At 42.2% G+C, this 20,842-nt stretch overlaps 1 protein-coding gene across 4 annotated transcripts in view; it reads right to left on the bottom strand.

Annotated features, from left to right (window-relative positions):
* PKHD1 (PKHD1 ciliary IPT domain containing fibrocystin/polyductin) overlaps positions 1 to 20,605 on the bottom strand; it is a 238,029-nt gene extending 217,424 nt beyond the window's left edge. For 2 of the 4 annotated variants that reach the window (XM_068183212.1, XM_068183211.1), the window contains exons 1-19: positions 20,276 to 20,605; positions 19,592 to 19,698; positions 18,452 to 18,529; positions 17,391 to 17,535; positions 15,835 to 15,934; positions 13,673 to 13,730; positions 12,735 to 12,813; positions 10,492 to 10,566; positions 9,743 to 9,807; positions 9,027 to 9,066; positions 8,136 to 8,206; positions 6,697 to 6,798; positions 5,496 to 5,591; positions 4,293 to 4,428; positions 3,336 to 3,450; positions 2,438 to 2,713; positions 1,881 to 1,967; positions 1,071 to 1,164; positions 479 to 621 (exon numbers count right to left, since the gene is read on the bottom strand). In XM_068183212.1, coding sequence (XP_068039313.1) covers positions 479 to 621; positions 1,071 to 1,164; positions 1,881 to 1,967; positions 2,438 to 2,713; positions 3,336 to 3,450; positions 4,293 to 4,428; positions 5,496 to 5,591; positions 6,697 to 6,798; positions 8,136 to 8,206; positions 9,027 to 9,066; positions 9,743 to 9,807; positions 10,492 to 10,566; positions 12,735 to 12,813; positions 13,673 to 13,730; positions 15,835 to 15,934; positions 17,391 to 17,535; positions 18,452 to 18,529; positions 19,592 to 19,643 — 1,812 coding nt within the window. In that variant the 5' untranslated portion in view covers positions 19,644 to 19,698; positions 20,276 to 20,605. The remainder of the gene's footprint in view (positions 1 to 478; positions 622 to 1,070; positions 1,165 to 1,880; positions 1,968 to 2,437; positions 2,714 to 3,335; positions 3,451 to 4,292; positions 4,429 to 5,495; positions 5,592 to 6,696; positions 6,799 to 8,135; positions 8,207 to 9,026; positions 9,067 to 9,742; positions 9,808 to 10,491; positions 10,567 to 12,734; positions 12,814 to 13,672; positions 13,731 to 15,834; positions 15,935 to 17,390; positions 17,536 to 18,451; positions 18,530 to 19,591; positions 19,699 to 20,275) is intronic. The other 2 variants (XM_068183209.1, XM_068183210.1) reach the window with 1 other exon arrangement.
* Positions 20,606 to 20,842: the final 237 nt, after the last annotated feature.

Below are 20,842 nucleotides of genomic sequence, written 5' to 3'. Positions count from 1 at the left end.
CTGAAGATGGAATAAGAGCTGTAGAAGACTGTTTTGGCACCCAGGTGTGCCACAAGATGGCATCAAACTGACCCTGGGGGCTTCCCTGAAGTTTTGGATTTATTCCTGTCAAAAGTAGGAGAAGATGAGCAGAAAAATGAGCAATGGGCCACCAAACAATAAAGGATTTTTTCCTTTTGTCAAGAAATGTTCGTCCTTGTCCCCTCCACCTTTCTCCAACACCATCCCACATCTTCCTTTCCCACAGCAAGGGTTGTATCCCCAGGATCAGTTAACAGTCAGCTGTGTTAAACAACATTTACATGTCAAAGATCCAAAACCACTCCCAAACCAAATAAAAGATGCTCTGCTCTGTTCTAAGACACAATGCTTGATACATTTAGGGGAATTGTAAGCTGACCAGATGACTTTATGTTGCTTATTAGGCTCTGAACATTCAGTGCCCAGTGCAAGCTGCTCGTTAAGAGCAGCCACTCACATGTGGGTATTTAGTAAGGTCATATATTGGTAGTGTTGATGGGGAAGTTTTCACCAGCTGGCTTGGTCTGTGGACACTGAATCTCCCACAGAAAGGCTCTGTTCCACTGACAATGTGTCCTGTGGTGATGATATTCTTCATATCTGACAGATAAAAAAAAAAAAAGAGGAAATGAGAGGTTTCAAAGTGATTCAGAAAACACCAGTACAGTCAAGATCCCTGAAAATACAAAAGTGGGTATCCAGAAATTGTCAAACAGTCCTACTCTGAGAATTCTCCTGCCACAGTTCAATAGGTGTTTGTACAATACTCTCAGGCACGGGTTCCTGGGGCTGTCCTGTACAGGCCCAGGAGTTGGATTTGGTGATTCTTGTGGGTCCCTTCCAACCCTGGATATTCTATCACTGTGATTATTACATTGATCATGTTGTTTTTAATGCATACACACAACAAATAGATGATAAGCATGATACATATTTATACCCATCAAAAGTGTAAATTTCCTACCAGTAAAAGTTTAAACAATATTTATGTCATAAAAGCAGATCAAGTCTCACAACAAATACTGCTTATTTGCCACAGAATTTCCTACCTTCTTTCTCAAAACCACAGCGAAAAAGGATTTTAGCAGAAGCTGGTTCAGTTTCACATCCTACTGAAAGGAGTTCTTCTATTGCTGCTTGCACCTTTAAAAGAAATTAAGAAAGTGGAAAGCAGTCAGTTACAACCATTTCAGCAGAGACTTCAACACACACATCATCACTTCATTTTTTGTCAGCCAGGGATCAGTGGCACAGCAGCTCTGAACAAGCAAGTAGCCAAATATTAAAATAATAAATATGTTAAATAATAATATAACAAAATTTATTTCAACAGAGTGTAAACTTTTATTTTACATAACATTTTTCAGGGGTTTGAGACATCCTCAGTCTAATGACTGTCATGGAGCTGTCACTCAGGGTGACTTTAATGTTGACAAATTAACAATCAAGACATCAAGAGCCACATCAAGAGCCTATGGGCTGTTGAAGAAGCCAGAGCCATACAAGAGCCAGAGCTCATCTGGCCTTAGAGAAGAAGTCCAAGGATCTGGATCAATGAAAGTCCAAGATATCTGGATGTTGTGATAAGCTTAGAATACACCTGGGGGTCAACGCTCAAGAAAAAAAAAATCCCACTCTAAGACATTCTCAGTAAAAACAAAACCAAGAAACAACAAAACCCAAACCAAACAAAGAAAAAACAAGGGAAAAAAAACCACACAAAACCCCTCCCCAAAAAATCTCCTCTACATCACATAAACTTTATCTCAGCTTCTGGGCCAAATCTTAACTTCTGTCAAGCACCAGAGCTCCACCAATTCCCAACAGAGGACCCTGTGTCTGCGTTTAATGGCACCTACCTGGTGAGCTGTAGCATTTGTGGGGATCATTCTCAGCGTGTTGTTCCAGGAGATACTGAAATAACCTGTACCAGACACAGTCAACATCTGGGGAAAAAAAAGAGAAGTAAATCAAGAAATGAAAAGAGACGCAAACTGCGTGAGACACATACACTTTACACCTGCCATCTTCTGCTAAGGGAGATTTTACAGCCAGCACTTTGCCTTTTATAGCCTCTGTGAACCAGGGAGCCCTTCCAAGAGCCACTTCAGCTACTCTTAAACTGCCCTTGTCCTACAAGGAACAGGATTCTTACATTAGCAAGAGAACAAGGGATACATGACCTGTGCAGCTGCAGATGGTCCTTAAAGCTCCTGACCTGCAGGAGTGTAACCATTAGGAAAAGGCTTCCCTCATTCCTGAGTGTTTACACACAGCCACTAATGTATGTAAAAACCACAGACAACTTCAGCTCACAATGCTATTCTCATCAGCTATCTCAGGAGGTTGTAAACAAAGTGGAAACACCCTTTTTTTCACACCCGGCACCAACAAGACAGTTGCAGGCAGCACTGACCTGCACTTCTGGGAGATGCAAGGCACGAGCCCAAATTTCGTGCCTCTCAGTGTAGTAGTTGTTCACCACATGGGGGTCCAGCCATGTGTTGTGCATCTGGACTCCAACTCTCATCCCCTTGCTGGGTGTCTTTGCGTGATGCAGTGCTTCCAGGTAGTACCTTGAGCCAGCAGTTAGCTCAAATTTCTGGGATTTTGGCTGCCAAAGTTCACTCCAGTTCTTCACCCAATTCTCAGACCACTCTGAATTGCCAGCAGGGAGAGAAGCAATCCTCACCTGCATGCAGAACAACCAAATCACAGAATCGCAGAATGGTTTGGGCTAGAAGGAACATGAGAAACCACCTCGTGCTATGGGCAGGGACAACTTCCACTAGCCCAGTTTGCTCCAAGCCCTGTCCAACCTGGTCCTGGACACTGCCAGGGGTCCAGGGGACAGCCACAGCTTCTCTGGGCACGCTGTGCCAGAGCCTCACTACTCTCTCAGTGAAGAATTTCTTCTTCATATCCAATATAAACCAACTCTCTTTCAATTTGAAGCCATTAAACCAGTTAGTGACTTTTGACTTTTCTCCAGCCCCAAATAACATTAAGTCCAAGAACTTTTCATGGATGGCTTCAGTTCAGACAGACAACTAACAAAAAAAATCTTCTGGAAAAGACAATCAATTACTCTGGTTGCAAGAGTGATTTTTTTTTTTTTTATGAGCTATATAATGAATAGGGGCGATGTAAAATATCAAAAATAATCACACAGTTTTGACTCTACAATAAATTCATAAGAGACAACAAACCAATCCACACTGGGGAATTCCCGCTTTTTATCACCTTAGTTAAAACCCTTTCCATCCTCATTTTTAATTTTCATTTCTCTCATTTTTCTCTACCAATAATAATACCTTCTGTGTTGGATCGTGGGACAAACTTAAGTAGAGAGATGCTTGACCATCTGCCTGAATCCAGAAGGTGTAATTGTTGGTCTGAGGAGCCATAAAAAACCCACGGAGTCTGGAGCTGAGCAAAAATAGAACATCCATAATATATAAAAGAGAGAAAAAAAAAAAAAAAAACAGAACAACAAATTATCCCAACACACCACCTTCACATGTACACTGAGTAACAAGAAAACATCTTTAAACCATTTTAACAAAACAAATCTTATTATTTTAAAGCTGAAGTAACCTCAAAATGACCCAAATTCACACTAAATGTCAATTATGCTTTACAAAAGTTTCAAAAAGGAAAGAAAAAACAACTCCATGGAACTAAGTATGATTTTGTTGGAGGCCACTTCAGTGCATTTCTTCTCAAACAAAGTCTTTACGCCAAACATGCAGGAAAAAAACAAAACCAGAATGCTCAGAATCAAACAACAAAAAACAGAGAAGTGGTAGAAAATTGTAAGAATGCATGCACATTGCACAGTTTTTCAAGGTCACATGTGAAGAGGCAATGAGAACCAACACAATTCAGGAATTTATTTATTTGTATTAACGCCACATTTGCTGCCAACATCAGCTGAGGATCTGCCCCTCCACATGTGGCCAAAGCTCCAGCCCAAATTAGCCTCAAACTGGAGCTCCTTCTACTTCAAGAGCAATTTTTTGGGGTTGTATTTCAGCATATCTAGGCCAGGTAGAGCAGAAATACTGAGGTAAGGCAAAAGGAGAAAAAAAATAAAGCACTTCACTGCATATTTTAAGCTTCAAAAGGACCTCGGAGCAAAGGGTTTGCTTTGATTTATGGGAGCTATGCAGTGAGGCTCTGCTATAAAGAACTGTCAGGTGTTTTTGCTACACCTTACGCTGCTAAAGGTGATTGCCATGGCTTCGTCTCTTTTTAAGATCACTGAGTACCTGAAGGACTTCTTTGCCCCAGACAGAAACCTTACTGGGGAGCTGGCATTAGGTACAAACTGCCATCTGTATCCAGGACCTGCTTCTGTCAGATCAGAGGCATCATCCCAGACTTCAAAGAGAAGCCCTCTGTTTCCTAGAAAGTTAAAACAAAAGCATTCTCAGCAGCAGCCAGCAGAAATCCCAGAGCACATGCTGGAATCAGTGCTGTAGGAGGCAGGCCAGAGAGAAAATTTTAATAATAAATTGGTTCTGTTTGTGGGGTATTTTGCAGTCTAAGGCAGAACACAGATCACGCCATAGGGAATTTGTTTTACCTTTAAACCCTCCAACAGAAATAACAAAACTCTGCAGAGAGAACATCCAACCTGTTCACATGTCTGCTCTTGCAGGAAAAAGCACTGAGACGACCCACAACCAAAGTTAAGCCTCATTTTATGTCTTAAAATCTCCTACTGCAATGCTCCACTCCAGTAGTGTCCCCAGAAGTCTCTGCACTAACTCCAGTTCAGCCATCCTTCCTCTAAATATTTTTCATGCCTTTTTCCCCTCATTTTCCACGGCACACCAGTCTGACCTCCCTCCCACCATCTCCTGTCTGCTCATGGTGGGCTGAGGTCTCCCCCTTGGTTTTCCTGGCTAAAGATTCACAGGATGGTTTGGAAGGAACCATTTTGAGTTTATCCAGTCCAACCTCCTGCCACAAACAGGGACAACTCCAAACAGAGCAGGTTGCTCAGAGCTGCACCCAAACTGGCCTTGAATGTTTCCAGGGATGGAACATCCACCAGCTTTCTGGGCAAATTGTGCCACGGCCTCACCCCCCTCATTGTAAAAAAATACCTTCCTTAGAAACAATTTAAATAGAAACTATTTAAATAGATGGTTTTAATTTAAATCCATCACCCCCTGTCCTATTACTAATAAAAGTCCCCTTTAGGCACTGGAAGGGACTCTCAGGTCTCCCTGGAGCTTTCTTTCTCCAGGCTGGATAACCCCAGCTCTCTCATCAGTCTTTCCTCAAAACAGAGGTGCTCCAGACCTTGGATTATTTGTAGCCCAGTTCCCTACCACATCAAAAGAAACTGATAGTGCAGACAGTGCTTTGGAAAGCCCCGTTTCTTGATTGCATTCAACACCAAAGGGTTTCTGCCCTGCATTTCTGTGTGTGTTTGCTTATTTTGAGCTCCAGGAGCAGCTCACCTGGCTGGGGGGCACCAAGTCTCCTGCCCTCAACAACAGGCTCGGTGGTGCATCTGATTTCCCGGGGAGAGACGTGCTTGACTTTACAGGGAACACCTGCCAGCAGGGAAAGGAGACAAATGTGCTGTGGGAGACTTGGAGACACAGCTGAGCTGCAGCATAAACACATCTCAGAGTCATGGAATGGTTTGGGTAGGAAGGGACCTTACAAATATGTCGTTCCAAGCACCCTTCTATGGACAGAGTCACCTTCCACTAGACCAGGTTGCTCTTTTGGAGCTCCTCTAGGAACTGGAAAGTGCTCCAAGGTCTCCTTGGAGCCTTATTTTCTCCAGTCTGAACAGACCCATCTCTCTCAGCCTTTCCTTATAGTATAGGCGTTCTATCCCTCTGATCACTTTTGTGTTCCCCCTCTAGATTCATTCCAACAGGTCCGTGATTTTCCTGTGCTGAGGAACCTGGATCAGAATAACTGGAGCTTCCTGGAGGTGTGTAGTGGTTTAGGTTTGCTAATTTTAGATTTTTTTGGTTAAAGCATTAACGAGTGTGGTGGGTTTAGTGTTGGCTAATTACTAGTGTATTTACTCATTTCCTGCTGTGAGGTAGGACTAGGAGAAAAGTAAAGTAGGTTTAAAACGTTAAAAGGGTATAAAAAGAAATTTATTAATAGTAACTAAAATAATAAGATTTTAAACAAAACCTTTAGGATATTTCTCCTCCCTCTACGACCTCTTTTTTCTTAATAAAAATGTAAAGAAACAAAACCTAAAATTTTAGTTAGTTTACTACTTCTAGAATAGTTTTTCTTCAGTTTATTTAGGGAGAGAAGTCTCTCTTCTTAATTTTATGGAGATTTCTCTACAAGAAAATAGTTTTTTTGTGTGTCTCTTTATGAATAGCAGCTGACTGGGGAAGTATGCAATCATGAACTTCTTTCATTTTTCTATAAGCTTTTCTCACAGCTGTCTGTATGGGTTGTGTTAACTTATGGGGTATTGTTTTAAAGATTAGTTGTTTAAAGGTAAAGGTTCTTATTATCTATCTATTTGTATCACTTCTGTAAATGCCTCCCATGCAAAACAAGCATGGGGACAAGGTGAGTCCCACAATTCCTACATTGGTATTCCTGAACATCTCTTGGATTTTGCAGTCAGGGCCAAACTGTATTTAAAAAATAGAATTCACATGTCTCTGCTCTTACCTGCAGCAGTGACCTGCACTGGCTCCTCAAAGAAATCCCCGGTGACAGTGAGATCAGTGCCCCCTGCCAGGCTCCCTCCGTCAGGGAACACGGAGAATATCTCTGCAGGGGAAGGAAAAGAGGGATCTGAGCACAAGCCTTGCAGATGTTCATCCCAGCCCTATTTCTGGGAAAGCCTTCAGTGCACTTGCACTGCTTCCAGCCAGAGCAGGCTTCTGTGAATGAAACCAGCTTCTCGCTGATCCCTTTTTTTGGCAGCCTCTGGGATGACACCGAGAATGAGCAGCATGGATAATTTGGCCACATGGCAGGGGGAACACTGCAGTGCTTGGGCTGTTATTTAGCAGTGGCTGCATCTATCATGCTCAGATTGCAAACTGCTCTGTTCTGTGCTATTGAGGATCTCTGGGAAAAAGAAAAGAAAAAGCAGAATTAAAACTAATTTAATCCTCTTGACCTTCTCTGACTCACATCTCAACTTAGTCCTTAGGTTTAAATGTTACCACTCTTTCCAATAATCCCTCAGACTTCAGGGACAAATGGAGGGAGCAGAATATCTGAGTGTCCACATCACGACTATGAGATCCTTTCAGGACTTTATCTGTTACAAATGTGCCATTCCACAGGAAAACTATTTTTCTCTTTCATGACAATTACCCACTTTGCACTCATGTTGGAGTGAAACCACCCAGTTCTACTTGTATAGCTCTGAAAAAAAGAAGTCTAGTAAGAAAAAGATGAGGGATTTTGGTCTATACCTGCATCTTTTTTGTTAATTCATCTGGTATTTAAACACTAATTTTACACTATTGACTACTGACTAGCACAGTACTGTCTGCTGGACAGATCTAGCAGACCTTTCTGCTCATGCTCTGCCCACAGCCAACTTCATGCATGGTTATTTCATTTTACTCTGCTTTAAACTGTAAATAGAGACATAAAATTAGCCTTCTTAACAAAGAGTTGTCTACAGTACAGCTTGAAACATCACATGCAGGTTATTTTTAATGTACCTTAAATATTTTTTTAACTAATGGTGCAGTACCCTGCCATTCACGACTTATCCAGAACTCAATTCTTGGAGTAGCTGAACATCACACCTCCTCCCTGTAGCCAGTGTGGGAGTTCTCATCCTGAGGTCTGCATTTCCAAAATTTCAGCCTCAACAAATACAGAATGATTTAAGGGGGAAAAGTTTCTCTATGAGCAACACCTCAACTCTGTAACTGATCTGACAGGACAAGGAACAACATTAATCTGGTTGTCTCATAATTTTTATCTGCACCTTTTGCTTAGTCAAGCCCATACCAGGGGAGCGGAACACCAAAATGAGGACAAAACAGGATTACATCCCTGGGAAAAGCAACAGTGAGAGGTCTTTTCTTAGATCACACTGAGACTGATGGAGGACAGTGCCAGTGAGGTGGATCAGTGAATACCTGGATGAGTCTGGTACAGGAAAAGCTCCTGTTTGGCACTGATGAGCCAAGCACCTTTGTGCACTGCTGACCTGCAAGAGAGAAAATGCTGAGAGATCCTGTAAGTAAAAGCAAACCTTCATTTGGCAGGGCTGGAAACTCACTTTCCAGAGGAGCAGTGGAACATTTCTGCAAGCTCCAACAACTCCTTTCACCAGCACATAGAGGCATTGATTCATGAGGGCTCATTAAATGGCTGAAACATTTTATTAAAAATACTAGCACATTGTAAAGTATGCTCTGACACAGTCAGAACCTGTTTTCACCTCCTTTAATGGTTAAATTCTTTCCCATTTGGATGAATAGTTAAAAGCAAGGTGAAAAGTTTTAATTCAGCTAGATTTAACAGATCACAGAATGGTTTGGGTGGGAAGAGATGTTAAAGAGCATCCAGTTCCACCCTCTGCCATGGGTTGGGACAACTCCCACTATCCCAGGTTGCTCCAAGCCCTGTCCAGCCTGGCCCTGGACACTTCCAGGGATCCAGGGACAGCCACAGCTTCTCTGGGCACCCTGTGTCAGGACCTCACCACCCTCACAGGGAAGGATTTCTCCCTAATATCCAGTCTGAATACATCCTCCTTCAGCCATTTCCCCTTGTCCAAGATAAAATGTCTCATGTTCTGGTCACTGAAGGTAAAGTATAAGACACCAAAGTGGAAATACTTTGGGGAGAAGCATTCTCCCATGTTATTCCAAATCTGACTACCATCTTCTCAAGGTAACAAACCTTATTCCTAAGCAATGAAACACATGATAAGGTAAAAGCATAATTCACTTATCCTGGACTCAAATACAGCTCTATTCCTATGCAAAACCAGAGAAAAAGAGAGAAAATATTCTTTTACTCACTTTCCTTTGTTAAACACTGAGAAGCTGATGTTATGGGACCCTGGGGGAGAGAAAAGTGACAATGCTTTCAGGCACAAGTATGAAGAAAATCCTACCAAAGGTTGTCCAGGTTCTCTGGGCCCAATTCTCCCTTCCTTATACTTTCCTTACAACAGTCCAGGTTCTCTGGGCCCAATTCTCCCTTCCTTATACTTTCCTTACAACAGTAAGGAAAATCTATTTCACATATTTCACTCACAATATCTTTCCCAAACAGGAAGGCTGGAGCTCAAAGCCTCCACAAGAAATTAGAAGCTTTGTCAGGGTGCTTGGAAGTGAGGAAAAATGAAAGGGATCCCAACTGCTAGGGGAGACTGTGACAAGAAGAGAACACCCAATTTATAAAGCACTAAAGGAAAGGTACATCACAGACAAGAAGGATTAAAGTGGGAAACTCAGCAAGGACCCCAAATCCCACTGTTGGCTGTCAGCAATGCCCACATCACGTCATGGTTTCCCTTCATGTTCTCCCAGGCTGTGCAGAGGACACAAACCATGGCAGGGGCTGTGCTGAAGGCTGGCAAGCCTTGATCTGAAGCTGCTTTTATGGACTCAGCCCTGAGCCCCATTCCAGCTTTGGAGACAGAACAGAAACTCATGACAGACACCCTCCTCTCTCCATCCTCTGGAGCTGCAGGAATGACAGAAACCCATGGTTTTTACCCCTTTTCACCAACCTATGTGATTCCCTTCCACACGGCACTGCAGGGTCCCCAGTCCATCCTTCACCTGAACAGGGTAACTGTGAAGAGACAAAGGACTTCACTGAGTCTTGAGAGCAAAAAATAAGCAAAATATAGTAGAATCAACTAACCAATAGGAGATGTGGGCTTATACACCCAAGATAGTCATGGTTTGCTGTCTTTAGAAACATGGGAGTGAGAAGCAGGTGAGATGGGAGAGAAACAACCCATCTTCTCACTAAAGATCAAGAGTTCAGCAGCTTAGGAGGATGTCTTCCAGCAGCAGTGCCCCAGCTTGGCTCCTTTACACCTATTTCTAGAAGATGATGCTGTTGGTGGCCTTTAGAACCCCCCTTGAAATAAAAACTGAGCAGGGACAAGTGCAGGCACAAGGGGAGGGAGAATAGAAGGACAAAAATGTTTCCCCTCTACTTGTTCCTCTGCAGTTTCCTAAACGTGAGAATGAGCAGGTAGCAATTAAAACAGATACACTGGAACTACATCAACCCTCTGGAGTCATGGAATGACACAATGTCCATCATTAACTCATATTTATGTTTGAGTAGCTGAAGCTGCAGAAAGCCAGCAGCCCTCACCCACCTCATCACAGACCATAACTCCCCAGGGTCTGTCTCCATTTTAAGCCAAAGCAGAAGAGTTTCTCCAAAAGCCACAAATATTTTTGTGCACAAGCTGTGCTGAATCTTTGCACCAACACAAACCCAAAGTAAACCAGAACTGACGTGCTTCCAGCTCTCCTGTCAGCAAAAGAGCAGAGACTGGTCCATCCATCTCCTTCTGATGTAAGAACAGCTGGCCTGGGCAAAAAAATAAACAGGAAAGAGATGTGATGCAGATGGAAACCCGATCCTGTTAAAATCAGCAGCCAGTATTTTCCTAAGGGACAGGAATTTTCTCCCACTTGTAGCTAACATTTATTAACCTTCTAGAAAATGGGACAAGCCCTAATTTCCCATCTCTGCACCTGCAAATTGCATTCCCCAAATAGTGTGGGAGCTGCAGCTCTGTGAGAGTGCAGCAGGGCCCTCCTGAAGACACCTCGTGCCAGCCCTGAATGATCCAATCCCTCCTACCTGAGGGCAAGGCTGAACTCCAGGAGGGCAAGACCCACCCACACCTTCCAAACCAGCAGGCAGCATCAACTACAGCAAGTACAATCAAGATGCAGCTCAGACGTGTCTTGATTCCATTGAGGAAAAACACTACAACTTCCAGCAGAAATCACCCAAGCTCCTAATAAAAAAAATTTAAATATCTGTTCCTTAAAGGATCAGTATGGGACAACTTGCACTGGAGAGGAGGAAGAAGGTGGGAGGAATAAATTCAGAGTAATTAGCAGAGTAAGCAAAGGCTGGCAATGACTCTTTGAGAATTAACAAGCAATTAAAAGAAAGAGGTAATTAAAACCTGTAATGCAAACAATTTGTGATGACCCATCCCTCACCAGGCAGTTTTCTATAGCCCATGTTTCAGAATGCAGTTTTATGAGGTTCTTCTAAAAGAGCTTGCTTTTATTAATACTGGTGGCTGATAGTGAGAACCTTTCCTTTTAAGGAAGACTAGAAAAACATCAGTGCTGCCAAATGTTTGTTCAGCATCACTGGACCAGTGCATCCCATACAAAGCATGGAAAAAGGTGCAGAACACACTTGGAAGCATAAAAACCATTCCCTTTTTTTTTTTGCTCCAAATCCTGAATCAGCGTGACAGACTGCTCTGGTCAAGTCCAAGTCCCCACCTGGTACCTATTTCCTAACACACCAAAAATGGGCAAATTATTCATGTGAAGCTACAAAGGGAACCTGTCTGGTATGCTGGGATTTTGAGGCCATTTCCTTTTGGTGAGGCTGAGCTGTAAATGAGTAATCTGGCAGCAGAGCACTGCAGGCACGTCCAGCCTGCACTCAGAGCAGCCTTTCTTCCTTCTCACCAAAGGTTCCAGGGTTCCACCAGAGGCAGGTAAAACAATAATTGATCCCAAACAAAGGATGCTGATGTGCACAGTGTAGGGATGGCATGGCAGGAATCTGCACTGGACTTTCCCTTCAGGTCAGCAGGGAGTTTAATCACTTAGCAAGGGACATTTCCAATCAGCTTGAGAAGTCGTTAAAAAGTATGTCAGTGTTAAATACCTCAATTAAAATTTCTAACTACTGAGAATGCACACCTTTCCTGGCTCCTGAAATGATCCTTAAACTGCCACCAGAGTAACTATGGATTAATAGTTTATCTTTAAAATACTTACCTGGGCTTAGTTCTTCACTGCCACTGGCACAGAAATCATAAATTAACATCTGGTAAAATATCCATACATATGGAAATACATATGACACACAGGAGGACAGTGTTGACGCTCATTTTGGATTCACTGTGTTTAAAGGGGCTGCTGTCCTAAAATAAGGGTTTTTTTAAACCTCACTGCTTTTCTCTGTTGCATGTAACCACAGAAGCAACATTAAAAAAAAATCAAAACTCTGAGAACAAGAAAATAATTACAGAGTGTTTAAAACAGTGAACAACAAAGCCTTTTGTCTCAAAATACTTCTCTTTAGTCTTCTGGTTCACCAGAGCATCTGCTTCAAACTAATAGTTTTTTTTCCTTTAAAAAATGCAAATGGAAAGGGGGAAATTTATTTAACTTTTCGACTCTGACATTATTTTAATTAGTTAATTTTTAATTTGCTAGCCAAAATAAAATCTACAGCACCCAACTGCAATTACAGTACAGTTCACACTGAGCTGTGATTGACTGTGCTGCCAGTAAACAAACCAACCAGCTTAATGGACCAGTTGCAATTAGATTAACAAAGTTTGCTGGAGCCCAAATCATGAGCTGCAATAAACCACAAAGGAAGTAAATGGCAATTCTGGGCCAACTGGTTGCAATTTATTGCTGTCAAGGAGGCTGATGGAAGAAATGCCAATTTACAGGGACTGCAGCAGATAGCTGAGTGTTCATAATTACCCATCAATATAATCCACATTGAAGTCCAGGGTCTCATATCTGCCAGCAATTGTCTTCCCATGAATCTGTATTAAATTTCCTATTTAGGAGGAAATGGAAATTGAAGAGAGTCTTTTAAAAGTGGAGAACTTATTTGCAGATTTTCTGAGCTGAACAAAAGGAATTAATGGTCTTTATAGATTTTGCAGAGGTTCCTGTACTGAATGTACTCTCATGGCTCAAGATGATTTTTTACCATGGCTCAAGATGATTTTGCACTTAATTCACTTTTCTCAAAGCACATGTCTTTGTTTCCCATCAAAAAAACCCAAATTCATTCCATAGTTTTTTGCAGATCTGTATTTGCACAGAGCTGACAATTTTTCCTCAACTTTTTGTTAACTAAGCCCCACTTTCCAACCCCATTCCTCTGTAGAACCTCATGAAACGACCAAAATTACATCATTTGTACACCAGACAGGGTGAAGGTGTAAAGAAGGATCTTGGCATATCTGTGACCAGATTATTCTCCTGCACTTCACTCACACTGAAAGGTGAAACATCCATCCAGTTAACACATAGAAATCTCCATAATGACACCCGTGCAAGGCACAAGAAGTTAGAGCTGAATTACGCCTGAAAACAATTGGAAATCAGGGACTTTTTTTTAGATTGAGGCTCATCTATGTGATATAATCATCCATGTGACTGTCTGAACTCTTGAGAGACCAAAATCTTTTGATTAATCTTGACTTTGAGAACCAAACTTTCAATTTTCTCTAAAGAAACTGGCAAAAACAGAAATAATAGAAATAGAGAGGAAAAGAATCTCCCATATTCCAGTTAATTTTTCAGACCAAAATCAGTGAATGACTTTTCATGTGACTTTAAAGTCTGATCTAAAACCCCAATAAGCAAAATGTCTGTATGGCATTAGAGATTAAAGAAAGGTCCCATACCTGGGGTGCCAGATGATGGATTAATTTGGTAAACCACAGGTGTCTGCTCAGCTGAGAACTGCAAAGAGAGATTTGCACTGAAATGTCAGCTATTTCTGCAGCAGTCCAACCCCACCTGACAATGCACTGCTCACAACCCAGCCAGCGGCTGCATTTCAGAGACTCACACTCCACATCTGATCTTTGAAGCAGATTCCTGCTCTGGGAAAGGAGTAAGGAGAATTATTCCTTTCTTACTTCCTCTCCATTCAGAATCTGGATTAGTGATATTTTTACGTCTTCTTTTGTGCTGAAATTGCCCACCCTGGCTTGATCCAATGTCAGAAGACACAGTTTCATACCCTATCAAATTTCTAAATCATGCTTTAGCGGAAGCTAAAACCTGCATTTCATTTTTGAATGGTGACACCATTTTTCTTCCCAATAGTATTTCCTTTAGAACAATTCCATCATCATAGATGTGAAATACTTCAGCCACTCTTTAGCAAGTTTGTTGGATACCTTAAAGAAGTGAAGCAAAGACTTTGTCTTGGCCCATCTTACAGCAATACAACAGAGATTTTTGGGGGAAAGGACCACCTTTGCCTCTGAGGAAAAAAACCTTGAAAATCATCAAGTCCAACCATTAATCCAACACTGCTAAATCCAGTAAAACATATCCCCCAATGCCACAGCTGCATGGCTTTCCAATCCCTCCAGGGCTGGTGACTCCACCATTTCCCTGGAGTTTGACAATCTTCTGGGGAAGAAATTTTCCCTAATATCCAATCTAAACCTCCCCTCGTGCAACTTGATGCAATATTCTCATCCTGTATCTTGTAATTTGGGAGAAGAGGCCAACCCCCATCTGGCTGCATCCTCCTGTCAAGGAGTTGTGGAGAGTGAGAAAGTCTTCCCTGAGCCTCCTTTTCTCCAGGCTGAGCCCCCTCCAGCTCCCTGAGCTGCTCCTCATCAGAGCTGTGTTCCAGACCCTTCCCCACCCTTAATGGACATGCTCATCTTCCCCACCTCCTTTATGATCCCCCTCAAGACCTCATTGGCACTTACAGATGCTGCTCACAGCCCAATAAATATAACAAAAATTTAATTTGTTGCATTAATTCAAAGATACCATTGCATATATCAGGTTTTTTCCTAAGCTTTCCTTGAAGCCCATTCCCTCTCAGAGCTCAGCCTTTGCCTTCCCTCCTACTCCTGGTCATGTTAAAAATGAATGAGCGGCTACAAACTTCCACCAGCAATGGCCACTTCTGGAGAGCAAAGGCAACATCAAACCATACCCTAGGCTGGAAAACATGTGGAGAAAGAAGCCAAAAGCAGCAGGAAACTGGGGCCAGTGGCTGACACAAGTCTTGTGAGCTGCTCAGACTTGTTGCTGCCTACAGCAGCTTTTCCAATCTAACGCGGAGGCAAAATTAATTTTGATATGTGTAGCTCCCAGGGCCCAGCCCCAAAACAAAGAGACACATTGTGGTTTATTTAGCTTGGAATGTGCCTCATTAACAGCATCCCCTGGTGATTTTTCATCAGCTCTCTAAACTAGCTGAACCACCCAATGACTCTACAGCCTCAATGTGCAATTTACAGAAAATGCTGGGGTTTTTTGCTCAAAGTTAGCACAGAGGTGGGATGTGACTTTCAAAAACACCAGGCCTCATCCCAAAGCACACAGTCATGGTTAAGGATTCTGCTCTGCAAGAGATCACAGAATCCCAGAACGGTTTGTGTTGGAAGGGACCCTAAAGATCTTCTCATTCCACACCCCTGCCATGGGCAGGGACAACTTCCACTGTCCCAGGTTTCTCCAAGCCCAGTCCAACCTGGCCTGGAACACTTCCAGGGATGGGGCAGCCACAACTTCTTTAGACAACCTTTACCAGTGCCTCACATTAAAGAGTTTTTTTCAAACATCCAATCTAAACCTACTGTCTTTCAGTTTGAAGCCATTCCCTCTGGTTCTGGCTCTAACATGCCTTTTCAAAAAGTCTCTCCTCATCTTTCTTTAGCTTAGGGTTGGAATTGAATGGTCTTGGAGGTCCCTTCCAACCCAAACCATTCCATTATTCCATCCATTTCAACATATTTCCTGTGACACAATGCTGAAGCTTCACTCCCTTCAATACCTTGAATTCTTTATCCTCACTTCTGCGCTTGGTGATTACCTTGAAAGAATAGCTCTCTTTCTCCACCTCAGTCAGGTTGTTAATCACGTGTCCTTTAAAGATCACCTCCACGTAGTACAAACCCTCCTGGGGTGAAGACCTAGGTGGAAGAAAATGTGTAATATTATATTATTTTTAAACAAATTGTGTTTAGGAAACACCAAGTCCTTTACAGAGTCTCCATTCACAGCAAGTCCACTGAGACATCCACAGAGCAAAGGAGTTTTACACTGTCAGCCCAAACTTCACACATATGAAGCCAGACTTTAAAATAACAACTTAAAAGAAATGTGGAAGCGCAGCAAGAAATCACAGTTAAGAGCAGAAGGTGACAGGGCTGCATTGGAATTCCACCTAAATTACTGTTAATGCAAAACACAAACATTCTCATTAGGCATGCACAGAAAATAATTGTTATTCATTAGTTATAAAATGACCCAGGGCTGCCTAGATCTGCAGGGCATCTTGATCCTGGTCCATAAATTAATGCTGCATCCTTCTTTCACACAGTTTCCCAGCACAGCACCTAGCAGAATTAACTCTCAGCCAAATCATGGCAGCAAAATATGGAAGAGTCCCATTAGGTCCCTCTTCAGACACCCCAATCTTCCAGTCCAACAGCCTGTGTTAAAGCTATGACAGGATAGAAAACAGGCAGCTCAAACTGCCCAGCTGGTGCTTGGAACCATATTTATTTCCTGTTCTATTCATAACACCTCTCTATCACCTTGGACAGGTCAAGGACATCAAAAGCTGGTAGAGTCTCCTCCAAGATTTCCTTGAGAGTTTTGCATCTGAGAGCTAGATGTTTACAAACCTTGGAAGGTGTGAGTCTGGACTGCCCAAGAAGCCCCACTGTGACCCTCATGCCTCAAGGAATCCTTGTGCTTCATGAAGTTAAAACAAAAAACAATCAACCCAGGTTAGGAGGTGCTCAGTGAGGCCACAGCCTGAGGATTTGTGAAGGAATTTTGAATGAGTTAGAGACGGGATTTCTGAGTTGTTTTAAATAATGCAATTTATTTTTCTTATCTTCCACATAAGCAAGAAAGGTGAGTTCAACTCACATTTTCACCGCATGGCTCAGAAGGTCACAAGACCTCCAGTAACAAGATTTTTAAAAATTTATTAACCAATAAAACACTATCAACAAGGATATTTATACTTTTAACCCAATCCTTAAATATTTTGTCTTATAGACTCATACTGCAGAGTAAGTTTTCTTAGTCAATCATGTTATAACACACAAACCTACAGTACAATTCTCTAAAACTCTGAACTCTAACTTAACATAACTCTGGATTAGACTATAAATCCGCATTCTCTCTTCTAATAACTAAATTTGGAAGCCTTTTCCAAAGTCTCAGATCAAATCCTGTGCTTAATTCTACACTTTGGCTTACAGGCCCAAAGTTCTGAGAATTCCCTACATTTCAGATTCCAACACCACAGGAAATCTTTCAACTCCCAAACTTCCTGTGCAGACACTGAAGAAAAACGAGGATCCTGTTTGACAAAGGGCAAGGTCTCACCCACAGTGTAACTATGGCTCATACCTTGTTCTGCACCTTATGGTGGGCAAGTCCAAATACAGGGGAGAGACATCACACGGCAGCCTGGGCAGGTCTGGATGCACCAGGGACACCTCCAGCTGGGATGGACTGGCTGGAGAGACAGATTCTACCTGGTGGGATGTTGAGCCTAAGCAATAAAAGTCAATCAGAAGAGCTCTGTGAGGACAGGATCACTCCCAGTCACACAATGAGCATTTTTGGAGGTTCAACCCAGCTTCTTTAGGAATAATGCTTAGAGCCCTTGATCAGGCTTTTTGAAACCATGTTTGTGTAATTTCATGTTGTGGTGGTTTAAACCCAGCTGTCAACTCAGCCCCGCACAGCCACTCTCTCACTTCCCCCTCAGGGTCATGGGGGAGAGGATTGGAAGGGTAAAAACCACACATCTTTTAAATCCCCCTGGTGACTACCTCTGCACTGGGCAGCCTGTGCCAGCTAATGACCATGCACAGCTGATTCAGAAACCAACTCTCTTCACAATGAATAAATATTCACCACTGTAGAAAATCAGACCTAGCTTTGTACATTTGGGTTGGGGCCAAAATGTACATGACATATAACTTTCTGAATTTTTTACTCAGATCTCATGTTTATCGTAAGAGTTTTAAATTGCTCCAGCATCACAGGACATATGAAGAGGACAGATTTTTAGCTTTTCTTCAATAAAAGGGCAGGAGCAGGGAAGAAATTTCTAGCCCTACATCTGAAAAAATAAAGTAAACATTTTTACTTCTGTTGCTTAGAAATAAACCTTCAGCAATAGCTTATAAAGTCATCATTCAAGCTGATTTCATGCCATCAGTGTCATAGCCTATGGCTCTGTGGGGTAGGGTTTGTCACTCCAACCACGAACCTGATTATCTGTTATTTTTACATCCTTGGAAGTGTCCAAGACCAGGCTGGACAGGGCTTGGGGCAACCTGGGATAGCGGAAGGTGTCCCTGCCCATGGCAGGGGGGTGGAACAAGACGATTTTAAGGATCCCTTTCAATCCTTTTTATGATTCTATTTCAACACACACTTCCAAAGAATTTAAAGCTCACCATCCAGAGTGATGGTAATCCATGTTCCTCCAGCAATGCTGCCCTCATGGGGCTTGACAAATGATCCTGAGGCTGTCCCTGCAAAAACAAACCAGCTCCATCAGGCTGAAGGGAAAGGCAAATATCTAAAAAACCTTATTCAGGATGAGACACAGTGACCTGAGAGCTGCCTTCCTGTGATCCCACCCTTCATCCCATTTCTCCTCCTCAAGCATCCAAATTAATCATGTTTCCCCTCTTTTGCCCCCATCACTGTCCCCCATTTACAGCTCCCCTCAGGGAGGTGTTGATGCCTTTAGGGCCTGGTGAACCAAGCTACAGGCTGAGCCTCCTGTCATCCTCAAGAATTAAAGATGATAAACCTTGTTTTTATTCCTTCATCTCTCAAAGAAATGTGTTTGCTGACTTCTGTGCACTCTACCAAAATTTAGGCTGCCTACAAACATCTTTTTCTGGCTCCCAGACAGCCTGTCCAGCTATTTCCTTCTGAAGTCCTTAGGAGAGACATACAGACCTGGAAAAGAGCTCCTGCTTCATGATGTTAATTACCTATAACCTGCTATGCCATGCCTTTCATAAAGGCACCAAATTCCTTAGATAATTTAGGGTTTATTTTGGGTACCCTCATTCTCTGAAGCTGAGAGATTAACCAGTATATGGCTTCTTTTCATGCAGCCACTGACCAGAATTTTCCAGAAGTCATTTCATGGTGAGATCCAATTTCCTGATTAACATTTGAGGAGATTTCCAACTTCTTAGCTATATTTGGATGCAATCTGATCAAACATCAGTATTCATCACCAAAGCCAAATATTGGACACTTTTGCATCATGAACCCTTAATATCAACATGCAAAGAGTGATATATTTATCATCAAGTAAACAAAAAATAATAGATATTATATGAAATCAGATAGAACACAGAGAATTAAAAATTAATCCAGAAATCTCCTCTATGGCTATGGAAATAATGCCATGGAAAACCAATAATAATGGTGGACAATGTCCAATGTGCTACAGTCAATATCCCATCATTTTCAACACCTTTTAGAGGTTTTTCTCCACTACTCACAGGCAGTCTATGTCCAATCCCCACTGATTTAGAAGTTTTGGTTGGAGATAACACCTCTCCATCACCCACCTGCCAAGAATATCAGCCCAGCACTCAGTAGGAATGTTCTCCAAAGGTTCATCTTGAACACTGGATGAGGAATTCACAAAAGTCTGGCTCCAGGAGGTTCCCTGTAACTTTTAAAAAAAAAAATCTGTATTCTTTCTTCTCACTGCAAATCTGTGGGAGCAATAGCTGTGAACTCTTCTAATAATTTAAGATTATAAACATTTGAGTACTTGCAGACCAGCTCTAACTTGCTGTCATAGCCAGAGATATCACACATTTCCTTTATAAAGTCCATATCAGGAACTGTTCTAACATTTAAAGACAGACTGTCAACTTCTCCTGCCTTCACCCTCAGTGTGGAGAAAGCATGGGTGAATTAATTTAGTCACATTTATAAATCACAAAATGATTTAGGTGTGAAGAAATCTTAAAGATGATCCAGTTCCAACCCCCTGCCATGGGCATGGACACCTTCCATCAGACCAGGCTGTTCCAAGCCCCATCCAGCCTGGTTTCTAACTTATGGACCACAAGACCTACTGTAACCACTTTGTCTTTCTTGCTCTTTTTAACACACTGCAAAGTGCACAGGGCAGAGTCCAGCACCCTGGTGCAAGTGAATGCTGCATTTCAATGCAGGTAAAGGAAATATCATTTGGATTTGATTTTGTTATTCTTTTCAGGAGTCTTTCTGGCTTTACTTACCTTATTCAATTTGTTCTTCCTCCATTCCTCTGATGAGTAAAGTGCAGGGGCTCTGATACCAGCACAAGAGCTCCATCCCTTTGGCACCAGCTTTGTCACAGGTTTCAGACTGGGGTTGTGTCAGTCACTCTGCCCAGTGCTGAAACCCACCAGACCAGCTTCCCAAAAGGCTCAAATCCCGTCACAGACAGCTCAGAGCTGTCCACTGAGGGTGCTTAATTATTAACCTAAGCTACTTGCTGCTATTAACTGTTTTGTTCCAAGACTTTAATAACCATAACAAAAACAAACTGGGATTTGTCTTCCACTGGTATATGGTTAGGTCCTCCAATAGGAGGACAATTAATCCATTTTATTCTCTTTTTTTCCCTCCTACAACCGAAAAACTGTTTCTTCATATGCTGATATTCAATCTGGGACTGAAGGTTCCCTTACATATTATTAATTCAATTTTTTCATGGTATTCCAAACAGCATCTGCTGGGAATTCTGCCCAAAGGGTGTTTAGATCCCTTATCACTTCTCAAGTAGCTTTAACCCTGCAGGCCTTTTTGCCTGTGGAAAAGAG

Source organism: Anomalospiza imberbis, chromosome 3 (assembly GCF_031753505.1).
Source record: "Anomalospiza imberbis isolate Cuckoo-Finch-1a 21T00152 chromosome 3, ASM3175350v1, whole genome shotgun sequence".
NCBI lineage: Eukaryota > Metazoa > Chordata > Aves > Passeriformes > Viduidae > Anomalospiza > Anomalospiza imberbis.
This window is presented reverse-complemented; position numbering and strand designations above follow the sequence as displayed.